The following is a 13529-nucleotide window of genomic DNA, read 5'->3' as shown; positions in this document are numbered from 1 at the left end:
GAGGCTGAAGTTAGTATCAGGCAGGACAGTGTGGCCCTGAGGAAGCTGTTGGAGATTCCTTTCCTGGGCTGTGTTGCTTTTGCTTGCCTAGTGCAGATCTGCTGCAGAGTGTGATGCTGCAGGTGGTGCTGGAGTGACACAGGTGTCCCTGGCCTGTGGTGGAACCTGTGCCTCTCTGCCAGCTTGGCCCTCACCCCACTGCACCCAAGCTCAGCTGCCTGCCCCAGAGCTCTCCTGGGACTCATGGTGCCCTGGGTTCACAGTGGAGTTTTCCTTCCCAACACAAGATGCTCATTTCCTCATGTACTGTGATTGCAGATGGGTCTCCATTGTCCTCTACCAGCCAATGGTCACTATTCTCTCCAGCTCTGGATACTTCTGATTTGTTCTTGGTAAGAGGTGGCCAGAGCCACACCCAGACCTGCTTTACTGACTGGCCACCTGTTGTGCTCTGCATGTTGCTTCTCTCTGTAGGCATCCTGCACTGCCAGCAGCACTGGCTCAGTGAACTTCATCTTCATACCCATCCTCTCCCAGTTCTCTGTTCTTGGCTCACTCCCTCACCAAGTGGGGTGAGCTGGGGAGAGTCTTGCAAGCCAGACAGTGACAGGAGGGAGTGGTCAGTCACGAGGGCTTTATGGAGAGCAGCACCTTGGCCCTGGCTGGTGGGTGCTGTGCAGCCCTGCTGGTTGTAGAAGGCAGATGAGAGGCTCTGGTTATGGTGGAGATGACCAAGGACCACAGCTGGTGCCTCCGTCTTCCCTCCACTGGCAGCATCTCTGGCACCACCTTCCTGGGTGGGAGCAGGTCAGTGGCTCCCAGGGAGGAGGACACAGCCACTGCCTGCCCCTGCTCTCACCTCCTCCCTCCACCCAGCTGCCTGCAGTCTGAGTTCCACCTGGCTGCAGAGGCTCAAGCTTGCAAGCTGGAGCTCCTCAACCTGGGTACACCCAGCCAAGCAAGGGCTACCAGTAGAAAATAATATCCGTGACACTCTAAGCTGTTTCAGGTTTTATTTTAGAATTTATAAAATTCCAGTGTCATCCATACTCATGAGCCTTTTTACATGTTTGCATATAGTCTCCAAATTCCAAAGTTAAGGCCAAGGGATCATTGCTATGGAAACATACAATATGGAAGACATCAAAGAGAGGAAATGAACACATGCCACAGTCTGCTGCGGAAGGAGGGTGGTGGGGGGGCAGTACTAGGTACAATCACTTGATGACCTTCTTTAGAGTGGAGGGTCGGGCTATGGGACACGAGCCCAGGTGGTGCCCCAAAGGTAACTCAAGCCTAGCTGTGCAACTAGTGAGGGCATCAAGAGGAAGAGGGGGCAAGAGGCTTGGTGACATCGGACAGACCTAAGCTACAGGAGTAATAACCATCTTCTGGCAGATGCGAGGCACCCTAGTTCTGTCTGACCCACCCTGTCTTCTGTACTTGAGGCAAGGCCACCCTGTCCCTCGGGGGCAGGCAGGTGCCCTGCCATGTGCCATGGGCAGCTCCAGTCGTTGCTCAGACTTAAGGAGAGCACTGGGGAGGTTTTGGTTCAACTGCACAGCAGCCTCTTCCAAGAAGAGCTGACCCAGGAAGAACTGTTGGCATGTCAGTCCTGCCAAAGCGCAAGAAGGCTGGGCTCGGCTTGCCAGTTTTGGGCCTTTGCTCTTTAAGCAGCCCTAGAGAAGAGAGGCTATGGACTCCTGCTTTTCCAAGAGCTGAAGCAGCTGGGACAGAGGAATGGCTCAGACTACAACCCCTGTAGGACCAAGGCAGGGGAAGAACAAGGAAAGCCCAGGCTCCCTGCCTCCTTCCAGAAACATGTGGTTTTCCTCTGACTGGCTGGAGGAGCTTGGGCACAGTCCCTTGGAGCCAGGCAGCAGGGCAAGCGGCCACAGCACGGAGCACCCTCTGCGCCCGTACGATGGAGGCCTCAGGGAGGGGTCAAGGCACCACAGGGCCAGCCCCCAGTGCCCTCATAGCAGAAACCTGGCTTGTGACCTCTGCAGCTGAAGGCTGTGGCAAGGCTGTGCTCGTGGCCTTAGGGCTGAGCCCTGGTCTAGCTCAGCCAGCAGTCCTGTGGTTCTCTGCTTCACAGCCTGCCTCGTGGTCACCCAGCTTCCCTTCGTGGGAGCTCCCACAGCCACTCCAAGACAGGAGGCTCCTCTTGGTTCTCCTCCATGCTCTGGGTGGAGCTGTGGGTGCCAAGGCAAAAGCTGGAACAGCTTGCTTACTCTCCTAAACTTGAGAGGCCACCATCATACTGACTTTTGAGGTAGAAAGAAGGCAATAGTATTAGATGTCCCTACTGCTCCTGCCTAAACGCTGCAGTGCCAGCAGAGGACTACAGCTTCTCAAGGCTGTGCTTCCCACCAGCTTCTCCTGGGCCATGCCCAACAACCTTGGCTGACCCAAATCTGTCCCATCCGCTAACATGATCCCGTGCTGGCTCACCTGCCTGCTCACACTTGGGAATGAGGGAATGTGGGGAAGGAGGACCAGGGTCTGTCACCATGTGCTGGAAGACTCGTCAAGCGTGCAGGCTGGGGCTTGTGCTCCGGGTGGTGCCCTTGGAGGTGTTTACCTGACCAGGGCCGTTGTTCTGGTCCCTTCTCCACCTCTGCTGCCTCTCCAGCCTATTGAAGCTTTTGTTCCTTTAAAAAGCAAGTTTCTTGACCTTTTTTAAGATTATTTGAAGCTCTCCCCACAGTCAGCTATCAGCATTAAATGAATTTTTGGCAGTTAAAAGGAAAAAATAAAAGTTGATTGCACTCTAAAAAGGTAAGGCCTGGGATAAACACAAAGGAAAGAGGGCAAACGTTTTGGCTTTAGAAAGTCAAGGAAATTTATTTCCTGAGGTCATGAGACAGGAAGTAGATTCCTAGCCACAGTAAAGGAGGTCTCCTAATGAAGGCGAGAATGCCTAGTAAGACATGCTCAAGAGAGCAGATTGCTCTGCTAGCGCTTGGGAAGCTGCAAATCTTAGCCACTTTTGAGTCAATTATGAAGTTTCTAACAAAAACACACACATTTAGTGTTTGAATCTGAGTGGAAGTCTTGTTTCCAAAGGAGGAAAGAATATCCATCAAGAGATGAGGGTGGGTCCTAGCCACGGTGATAGCTGAGGGGAGCAGGATGGGGTCTAGCACTCCAGACACCATTAGGAGACCTCTTGGGGCAATTGACTTGTGCTCCAGCCGCTGGGTCAGATTTCAGACAGGAAGTATTTGTGGCAGGTTAGTGTCAGGTCAGCGGGCTGGAGGAGTTTCTGCTTCCAGGTCATTATCGTTTGGGTCCCCAGGGAAGAGTCTTGGGGGCCACTTGAGCCCCAAAGCTGGGGAAGTCTTCAGAACTGCTCATATCAGGGGCCTAGAGCAAACAAAAAGGGAACAAGTTAAGCTCCTGCCCTGCTGTGAACCTGCACAGTGCACCCCTGAGCTAAGCAGCATTTCTGATGTTCCACAACAGCAACAAGAGGTGAGGGCCAAAATGGATCACTGTGTCCTGAGGACTGCTCAGGGTGTTCAGCCACCTAGAGATGACATTTAGGAAGGTGCAGAGAGGAGCAAATGCCAGGGGGATTGATGGTTCTGAGGGCCCAGCCACAGTAACCTGGACACTGGAGGGGGGTCAGGCCAGCTCACTGCTCCCAGCCAGGACACAGCTACAAACATCAAGTCAGTTCTGTGCTGTAACAGAAGTCAGAATTCCCAGTGTCCCATCCCTGCCCTTAAATACAACACCATCTGGCAGGACACTTTTCTGGTAAGGGTCCCCCACAGCTCCACAGTGAGGTAGTCAGTGTGGACAGGATGTTTGGAAGGAAGTGACAGCAGAGCTTTGGAAGGTGAAGAGGCAGAGCCAGACCTGCTCTCAGCTTGCATGGCCACAAAGAGCAGGAAGGTCCTTCATTGCTTTCTCTGCCACCAAGGAGGGAGAATGCTTTGTTTCCCCAGCTAAGACAGGAGGGCCAGACCTCAGAGTGAGTCCTAGGCAGAGGGTACCCCATGTCCTATGCCCCCAACAGAAGCAACACTCACCTTTTCATTGTTGACAGTGGCCCAGGGGGCATCTCTCACCACAAAGCCCTTGGATGGGGCCTTGGACTCTTCATGTGAAGAGGGCTTCATATACACCTGCATTGCCTCATTGTCCACCACATCTGCAAGCTGCAGTGACATGGCCCAGTTAGGGGGAGATCTTCTAGATCCTCAAACTGGTACAACACACTCCCTGCCCACCCTCCCCACCTCACCATGCTGCAGCCTTAACCACATCACCAGTCTGGTCTACAATAACCAGTGTTTCTACACTGGCTCGAGGGCCACCAACTCCTAACTGATGCAAGGTGCCACAAAATAAACACGTGCACATCCTGGGGGTGTCCCAGCATTCCCATTCACTGTCCCCTCCTGGACAGTGGGGCAAGTCCTTGAACTTCTTCACAGAGCACAGTCTGGGGCAGCTGCAGATGAGAGCTACTGCCACCTACACAGGGCTTGAGTTCTCTGATACGCTGGTAGAAAATACCAGCTGGAGATACTTCAGACATCCAGCTCTGGGGCACAAGAAATCCTTGCTAAGCCCTTGTACAGATTTCCTGAACACTCACATATTCCTCTTCCAAGTTCAGGATGTGATCAATAGCTTCTTCCACGTTCTCAGGGAGTCCTGTCACAGTCACACAGTTGGGGTCAGGAGCTCCACTCTGGGGAAAGCGAATATCCACCTGCAATACAAGGAACAGGACAGGACTGCACATCTGAAAAGCCACAGACTGCCTGTGACCCTGGTCATTAGAGTCACAGAAAAGCCCTGATCTGTTTACTGCCACAGCCAAGATGTAAGTTTCTAAAGCTTCATCATTCTGGATTCACATTCACTGCTGTCCCTGGAGTAAAGCACACTGCTACAGCAAAAGTCCCTGTCCTTCCCAGAGCCAGCTGACTTTGCCAAATCTGGAGTCCTTGAGAGTGCGTCAAGATTCCCAAAGTGAAGGGAATCAACAGTGACCCGGAGAGTTGCTCTCTGCAACTGCCTGAAAGGAGGTTGTAGCAAGATGGGTGTTGGACTCTTCCCCCAAGTTACAGGTGATAGAATAAGAGGAAATGGCCTCAAATTGTGCCAGGGGAGGTTTAGATGGGATATAAGGAACAGGGCAGTGGTGGAGTCCCCATCCCTGGAGGGATTTCAAAGCTGTGTAGATGTGGTGCTGAAGGACACTCCTGAATTCAGCCCTTAGCAGAGCTGCTACCAAGCTCTTAACAGAGGGGCAACCACAGCACTGACCCCCCAGGCCCAGCCACTCACCTTGAACTCATCCATGATCTTGCGGATGGCTTTACCACGGGCACCAATGATGCGAGCGTGAACACGATGGTCCAGAGTCACGTCCTCAGAGACCATCTGCTCCAGCTCACCAACGATCTTCATGATGGCATCTCGGGCAGCCTCAGCATTCTTCTCATAGCCAGTGATGGTGATATGGTCTTGGGCCTGGGGCACAGGGAAATGTGTCAGAGATTAAGCTGACAAGCAGCTGAGCAAGACTTCTCCCTCATAATCCCTTTGACCCTCCACCTTATCCAAAGGCAGCACAGGGAATCCAGGGCCCTAGAGAAGATGCATGCTGGCTGTGCTCAAAGTCAATCATCAGCCCTCCTCGCATCCCCTCTGACATCTCACCTGGCTTTCATCATCCTTGTCAGGGAACTGGATGTTGACCTCATGCTCTGTGCGGATCTGGGTGATCACTGCTCCCTTCCTCCCAATGATTTTGGGGTGATACTTGGGATCCACAGTCACTGTCAGCTTGAAGCTTCGCAAGGCCTGGAACAGGAGAAGCACAGTGAGATAGAACAGCAAGGAACATACCACGGCTGGTCCAGTGATGTTCATGTAAGTCCTAGAGGTTTCTTCTCCCTTCTGAGATGCACAGAACAGATTCTATAGGGTCATTCTTGAGTGTACATGGCTATGGAAGGGCACCCAAGACATTAATCTGCCAGGGCCTTGTGCTTTCACCAAGTTCAGCAGTAAACTACAAGTAGCAAACAAGCACCCAACTCATCCCTCATCTATTCAGAGCTGTGATAAGGATTCAATCACAACAGCTAGAGAGACTTCTAGCACAGTGAGGTTCCCACCTCACAATATCTTGAAGGCAGATGAAGATGTGACAGAGTCTAAAGTTACCTAAAACAGAATCCCAAAACTCTCCTGTCAGTTCATGTTACGTGAGTAACATTTGGGTAACCTACTTATGAGGCTCCAAACCCGTAGAGCACTTAAGAATGCTCTTAAAAGCCAAGGGGTTCCAGGAGTCTGTGCAGCTTCTGAAAGGAACACCAGAGGCTGAAGCCTTGCTGGTCTGGGAGGAAGAAGGATAGGCTGTGTTTGGGCTGTGTGGTAGGGCTTGGTAGCTTGTTCCAGAGAGGTTTGTGAAGGACTGTCTCCTACAGGAGGGACCCTGCAGTGGAGCAGGGGAAGACTGAGGAGTCCTCCCCCTGAGGAGAAAGGAGCTGCAGGAAACAATGTGTGTCAAACTGACAGCAATCCCATTCCCCATCTCCTGCACTACTGTTGGGGTGTAGGTACATAAATTAGGAGCAAAGTAACTGAGGCCCAGGAAGAAGGGAAGGGGAAGGTGTTTTTAAGCACTGTTTTTTCCTCTCTGTCCTGCTCCAATTTGCTTAGTGACAAATTCAATTCATTTTTCCCGCAAGTTAAGTGGGTTTTGCAGATCACTGTAATTGGTGAGTGAACCCTCCCTGTCCTTGCCTCGACCCAGGAGCTTCTCCTTATGCTTTCTCCTTCCCATTCCACAGAGGGGGAGGAGTCAGTCACAGACACATTGTGGTGCTTTGTTGCCGTCTGGGCCAAAACCATGACACAAGCACAGGCCTTACCCGATCCTCTTGCTCAGCCTGCAGCTCCTTCACTCGTTCCAGCAGCCCGGCCTTGGCACGGTCCAGGTTGGCAGCAAGCCCAGTGATGGTGATGATATCTGACTGCAGCTCTGGAGCAGGGACCTGGATGTTCACCTGAGGAACAAGTCACAATTACTGGTTTTTATCACTTGTGATGCCCATCAACTGCAGGTTGGCAACTCACTGCCAAGACCAGCTCTCACCCAAACAGCCTAAACCACAGAATCACAGAATGGTTGAGGCTGGAAGTGACTTCTGGGGGTCATCTTGTCTAATCCCCTTGTGCTGAAGCAGGGCCACCTACAGTCAGCTGCCTGGGACCATGTCTTCAACAATTCATCACAGAATCACAGAATGGTTTGAATTGGAAGGGACCTTAAAGACCATCCAGATCCAACCCCCTGCATGGGCAGGGACACCTCCCACCAGCCCAGGTTGCTCCAAGCCCCATCCAACCTGCGCTTCGACACTGCCAGGGATGGGGCAGCCACAGCTTCCCTGGGCAACCTGGGCCAGGCTCTCACCACCCTCACACTCCAGAATTTCCTCCTCATGTCTCACCTCAATCTCCCCTCTTCCAGTTTTAATCCACTCCCCCTTGTCCTCCCACTACAAGCCCTTGTCCAAAGTCCCTCCCCAGCTTTCCTGTAGCCCCTTCAGGCACTGGAAGATCACCAGGTCTCCCCAGAGCCTTCTCTTCAGATTGTTTCGCTGCAGGGCTTCAGCCCCTAGCAGTCCCTGTGCCAGGCCAGAGAGACTGGGAAACAAATGCAGCTAACCTGCATTAGCCCCAAGAGTCCCTGTGGGCTTCTGGGGGATTCTCCCAAACAGGCAAGCACAGCGGAGCTGCTTCCCATGGCCTAGGAGGAATACAAGTCTCCCACTGATGAGGAATCCCTGTAGGCACCAAACAAGTCATGCAACACTCATGGCATCAACACTGATCATACAGCTTCACCACAGAACCTACCAAGCCCCAGAGCCAGGGACTAAATCACACAGGTCTCATTTCCTTATTACAGAGTCTGTACTCTATGGTCAAGCCACAACAGTCCTGAGTATGTTGAAACTGCCACCACCACAAACACAGTCACCTACAGACTCTCCAGGACAGAGGAGATGACAGGAAGGGCAACAACTTACTTCAAATTCATCCATCATTTTGCGGATCCCGCTTCCTTTCTGGCCAATAATGTAACGATGAAGATCAAAGGGAACTTCCACCTCAATGGTGACAGGAACCAGAGCCTGCAGGGGAGGGAGCACCATTTATTTGCTGAAAGACTTCTCCTGTTTTTCACTTGCCACAGACTTGCCCAAAAGAATGTGTTGCTGAACTGAGGTACATTCCCTTGTAGGCAGGTAACACACTCTACAGGAAGAGAGAACAGCTGCAAACACAGCTGTTGGGTGTTAAAGAATTTTTTCCAAACAAGCATCTTAAACCACCCCCTCTGGGGACAGGTTGTTCTCATATCCTTGGCTCGCACCTAGCAGAGACTTGGGAAACATCACTAAAGCAGCATGGCAAGGTCACAGAATCATAGAATAGTTTGGTTTGGAAGGGACCATAAAGATCACCCAGAGCCAATATCTAACCTAAATCTCCCCTCTTCCAGTTTAAAGCCATTCATCTTTGTCCTACTGCTACAAGCCCTTGTCAAAAGTCCTTCCCCAGCTTTTCTGTAGACACTGGAAGGTGCTCTGAGGTCTCCCCAGAGCCTTATCTTCTCCAAGCTGAACAATCCCAACTCTCAGCCTGTCTGCTAAAGCTAGAATGATTCAGCCTCGGACAGACTCCTCTTTCCAGATGTGCTCCTTAAAACAAGCATGTCCTGCTTTAATGGCAAGTAACCTGGTGCTGCCTACAAGCTCCAGCAATTGCAAGGTCTGGCACTAAGATCCAAGCTGCCAGGCTAGATCACTGAGCACTCAGAAGACTTCCCTTGAGTGGCACAGACGACCTCCACAGTTAGCATCAGTGACCACCTTACCTAAGTAGTTTTTGTTACCACCACTGAAGCCTGCAGTGAGCTTTTTGCATCAGGGCATCATGACATCCAGGGCTAAGCGGTTTAGAAAGCCACGTACCTGCAGAGCCTCCTTTGCTGCCTCACACTTCTCCCTGCGTCCAGAGATGATGATGATATCACACTTCTTTGGGGAGCTAGGATCTGCATCCTTCCCATCCTTGCCTTCCCCACCTTCCTCACCATTCTCCTGCACAACTGGCTCTGCAACAGGGGCTGGAAACATGGAAAGTCCAGTGTTAAATCCAGAATCACTCCTTGGCTCATTATCTTCCCCTTCAGACCCCCAGGCTCAGCCTGAGCTTTGCCACAAGAGATGAGATGCTATGGGCTGCTCTGGAGGAAGTTACTTCCAGTATGGGCAGCTTGCCATGGTTTAGCCATAGAATGAACAGAACATTCCCCAAGACAGTCTCCTCCATGCCTCTCTGTCCCTTCTCCCCACGAGGACAAAGTTGATGCTAAACCCAGATTCAAGGACACTGCAGGGAACATCAGGCATCAGTTCTCCATAGATTTAAAGTAGAACATCTCCACTGATAGGGAGCATAGGCTACACTACACTCATTTGATCGTCCCAACGACCACATATCCATGGGTATACCTGAGTTCTCCTCCCTGTCAGGGAATTTGATCTGGACACCATAGTCCCGGGTGATCTGCTGGATCCGGGATCCTTTTGGGCCCATAATGGAGCGGTGGAACTTTTGTGGGATGGTGCATTCGATCGTCACTTGAGCTTCCTGTAAGAAAGCAGAGTTGCTCTACTGTGACGTAGCCTCTTCCACACTTAAAAACAGGAGGCTTGTGAATGGTGAAATCCATAATGGAGGAATGAGAGGAATTAGAAAAGGTAACAGCTGCTGGAAGGGGAGGAACTGATCCTAGAATCATTGCTCTCTCAGAGAAGTTAGCAGAGGATTTCTTAATGAAGGCTGCCTCCAACCCATGACATTGAAGGCTTCTGAGACCAAAGCATAAGCTCTCTATTACCCTGAAGAGAAGGAAGCATTAGAAGAAAGGAAAAGATAAAGAAGGAAGGAAAGGGAGAGAACAGGTTTGAAAGTTGGCTGCTTCCAAGAGGCAATTCTAAGAGAACAGGAAACCCTAAAGACCAACCACTGCCCAAGGCCAGACATGGAGAGGTATAAGAAGGCTCCAATGTTTTAATGTCCAGCAGTACACCAAGGAAGGGTCTCCTATTTCTACTCCTATAAAGTAAGAGGATGGGCAGAGGAGGCAATTCCTTCACATAGCATTGCCATTTTGGAGCCAGCTGTCACTCCCCAAGCTGGGATCTAAAGCCTGCAGACCTTCTATGTTGACAGCAAAGCTTCAAATCCCAGAACTACTGTGGAACTTATTCATATGAAGCTTGGCTGTACAGCAGGTTCAAGGATACTGCTGAAGCAACAAAGTATGCAAGAAGCAGTTTCCTGCGACATACCAGGTCCTCAATGATCTCCTGGATGCGTTTCTTGGCTGCCTCCACACAGTCCTTGGCTCCCTTGAGGGTGACTTTGTCACTCTGGGTGCCAGAGCGTGGGAAGCTGACCATCACCCCACCATACTCATCTGCAATCTCACGCAGAACCTGCCCTCTCCGGATGACAAAGTGGCGGTGGTGCTTGGGGTCAACCACCATTGAGTCTTCCACCACGTTATCCTGCCAACAGATGACAGTCAGTCAGTCCTGCCGGTCCTGGTGATACCATGAGTCTGCTGCACTCAAGAACAATCAGTTTACAACCTCACCCCAACAAGTGACAGCAAGAAGGATCTTCCTGAGCTCCCATGACGGGCAGCAGATGGTTTTAGGACAAGCAGGTCCTCCACACTGACATGTTACAGATCTTGCTTGCTACATCAATAGGAAACAAAGTAGAAAAAGTAGCTCATACCAGGTTCTTGATGAGAGCCTCCAACTCCTTCTGAGCCTCTTTCACAGCCTCCTCAGTTCCCATGATGGTAATCAGCTCCTGATCTTTGTCATCTGAAGTTGGGAAGATGATGCGGGCCCCAGTGTTGTCACGGACCTTACGGATGTTGCCACCTCCCTTGCCAATAAGGAATTTGTGGTACTCTGGCTTTGCACGGAGGTCCACGGTGTAACTCTTGGTTTGCTGAAAGGAGAGAGATACCCACAGAATATCTAAATACACACTGGCATCAACAGTGAGCATGTAGGTATGTCACCTGCACCCACATACAGTGTTGCAAGCACAAGGTAGATGCAGTGTGCTGTTGGACTCCAAAAGTTAAGGTAAAGTTAGCAGGAAAGACTGCCCTAGGAAAAGAGAATCACACAAGGCAGAATAACCATTTGCTAACTGTCTGCTGCAAGTCAGGCAGCAGAGACAACCAACCAATCAGAACATGGCCACATGCTGATATTAGAAAGGGTTTTTTCTTGCTATTCTAATGACCCATCAGCCACAACTCAAGAGCAAGGTCTTGTAATCCACAGTATTCAAATCTGCGTATGTAGAGGGCAACAGAAGAAGTGGAGCTGGAATTCAGAGATCAAGAGGGAAAAAAATCCCAAAGAGATATGCACAGTAAGCTGTGGATACCCAGCAGCATTCAAACCACAAGAGGAAGGAGCCTTAACCCTTTGAGTATGTCCTCAGTCTAGCAGAGAACATCACAGACAGTTCTCCCATGGGAAAGAAATTAATTGTCACCAGGATGGAAGCTGAATTTGCTTTTAATCATCCAAACTGTACTCAAATGCCTCAAAAGAGGGTTGGACTGTCTGATGCCAGAGGCTTCCCAGCAGGCAGAGAGGATCACTTCAATCCCTGAAAAGAAACAGCTGGCCAAAACAATCTGCTCCTTTCCCTAGGAGACAAGGCTTACCTTCTCCTCTGCCAGGTGCAGCAGCTGTTTCTTGGCTTTCTCCACATCCTGGGCTGGGCCCCTGATGGTCACGGTGTCACTGCCAGAGCCCTCGGTGGGGAAGTGGATGTGTACTCCACCACACTCCTCCATGATGGAGCGGATGAAGCGGCCTTTGGCTCCAATGAGGGAATTGTGCAGTTTGGAAGGAATAGAGACCTCCACCTCTGTGATGTTGGCCTGAGAGAAAACAGCACAAGGCTGTTAGTCAAGCTGCAGAACTGTGTTTGTACCCATTTTGCTTACCTTTTACCTCGCACACTGCCAGGAGCTCTATAGAGCCATGTAAAAGAAGAGATGCCTGACCAGAGAGGATTGAGACTGGCTAATCCTGACACAAGAGCAGCCACAAACTTAGGGCTAAGAGTCAAAAACAGTCTGACATTCACACTGGCCTCCTCTCTGTTTTCTCACACCACAAGCACTTCTGTATTTAAGCCTTCTAGCAACATTTTGAAGTCCCTCATCTGCAACAGACCAGCCGCTTCAACTTACTAGCTCCTTCTGGATGGCAAGAATTCTGTGACGAGCAGCTTCACAGTTTGCTTTCTTGCCTGTGATAATAATTGTCTCCGAGTTGCTGTTCTCTGCTGGGAGATCAATTTTGGTGTTGCTTTCTTCACGGATCTGCCAAAAAGGAAATAAAACCATCTCAGAGGTGCTCCATGTGAGGAAAAAAGCCCTTGGAGGTTAGAATTGACATCATCAGTGAGCAAGAGAGCAGAGAGTGGGGATTATCTGCAGGCAGTGACCATAATGAGCACTGGAGACAGGAAAAGTATCTCACCTTCTTGATGTTGGCACCTCCTTTCCCTATGATGTTCTTGTGGAATTGTTTGAAGATGGGGACAGAAATAGAAAAGCTGTTTTCAACCTAAGGGAAAAAGAAAAGAACTGAAGACTAAACTGTAACAGCAACTGAGGCCCCGTCCCAGGAACCTGATAAACAAGTTTTTGACAATAGGCTTAGAGGCAAGGAAGTTCTCTATATGAGAGATTGGCAAGAATAAACAAAGGCAAGTACCTTCCCCTGTAGCCTTTAAATAACAGTTATTATCCCCTTGTCCCCATCCAGCCAGGACAGTGTCCACAGCTCCCTCATCTTGAGGTGTTTCAGCCCTAGCCAAGCCAGTACAGGTCTGCTTTATTCCAGGGTTATCCAGGCATGTGGGAGAGAACAGCAGACAGAAGCTCTCCTTACCAGGTCTGCCACCATCTTTTGCATGTACTTGGTGCACTTTTCCACCTCATTTTTGGGACCTCTAAGTTGGACGATGTCGCTTTTGTGTGCAGGGTCTGGGAAGTTGATGATAACCTGCCAGAGGAGGTGATTTACAGTCAACATAAACAAAAGCAAGAACTGCTGGGTCAGGAACATGCAAAGGTTGGAGGGATCCTACACATCCCCTCCCTGTCTCATTTGGAAAAGGGTAACCATGTGAGCAGCCTCCAGCCAAAGGAGCCACCTTCTCATACATATTAGACACAGAGCAAGTGTGTTTATCACTTCAGCAAGGGTATGTCTACTAGTCTAGTAGGAAATATGCTCTCTGAATTCCTTATCTCCTAGAAAGCCTTACCTCTGGGAATTTCTCCCGGATTTCCCGGATCCGCTCGCCCTTCTGCCCAATGATGGTCCGGTGGAATTTCTGCTCAATGATTAGGTCCTTGG

The 13529-nt window shown here is 50.5% G+C and overlaps 1 protein-coding gene across 2 annotated transcripts in view; it reads right to left on the bottom strand.

Moving 5' to 3' along the window:
• Nucleotides 1–2820: 2820 nt before the first annotated feature.
• The window catches only part of HDLBP (high density lipoprotein binding protein), a 19433-nt gene continuing 8724 nt past the window's right edge, over nucleotides 2821–13529 (bottom strand). For both annotated transcript variants that reach the window (XM_009996724.1, XM_009996725.1), the window contains 16 exons: nucleotides 13438–13524; nucleotides 13059–13172; nucleotides 12645–12731; nucleotides 12353–12484; nucleotides 11819–12037; nucleotides 10861–11082; nucleotides 10407–10625; nucleotides 9564–9702; nucleotides 9021–9175; nucleotides 8073–8177; nucleotides 6909–7043; nucleotides 5686–5829; nucleotides 5311–5496; nucleotides 4613–4729; nucleotides 4041–4169; nucleotides 2821–3369 (listed from right to left, as the gene is read on the bottom strand). In XM_009996724.1, coding sequence (XP_009995026.1) covers nucleotides 3283–3369; nucleotides 4041–4169; nucleotides 4613–4729; nucleotides 5311–5496; nucleotides 5686–5829; nucleotides 6909–7043; nucleotides 8073–8177; nucleotides 9021–9175; nucleotides 9564–9702; nucleotides 10407–10625; nucleotides 10861–11082; nucleotides 11819–12037; nucleotides 12353–12484; nucleotides 12645–12731; nucleotides 13059–13172; nucleotides 13438–13524 — 2277 coding nt within the window. In that variant the 3' untranslated portion in view covers nucleotides 2821–3282. The remainder of the gene's footprint in view (nucleotides 3370–4040; nucleotides 4170–4612; nucleotides 4730–5310; nucleotides 5497–5685; nucleotides 5830–6908; nucleotides 7044–8072; nucleotides 8178–9020; nucleotides 9176–9563; nucleotides 9703–10406; nucleotides 10626–10860; nucleotides 11083–11818; nucleotides 12038–12352; nucleotides 12485–12644; nucleotides 12732–13058; nucleotides 13173–13437; nucleotides 13525–13529) is intronic.

This window comes from Chaetura pelagica, unplaced genomic scaffold (genome assembly GCF_000747805.2).
Source record: "Chaetura pelagica isolate M959 unplaced genomic scaffold, ChaPel_1.0 scaffold264, whole genome shotgun sequence".
Classification (NCBI taxonomy): domain Eukaryota; kingdom Metazoa; phylum Chordata; class Aves; order Apodiformes; family Apodidae; genus Chaetura; species Chaetura pelagica.
Note: the sequence above shows the minus strand (reverse complement) of the source record. Positions and strands in the feature narration are given on the sequence as shown.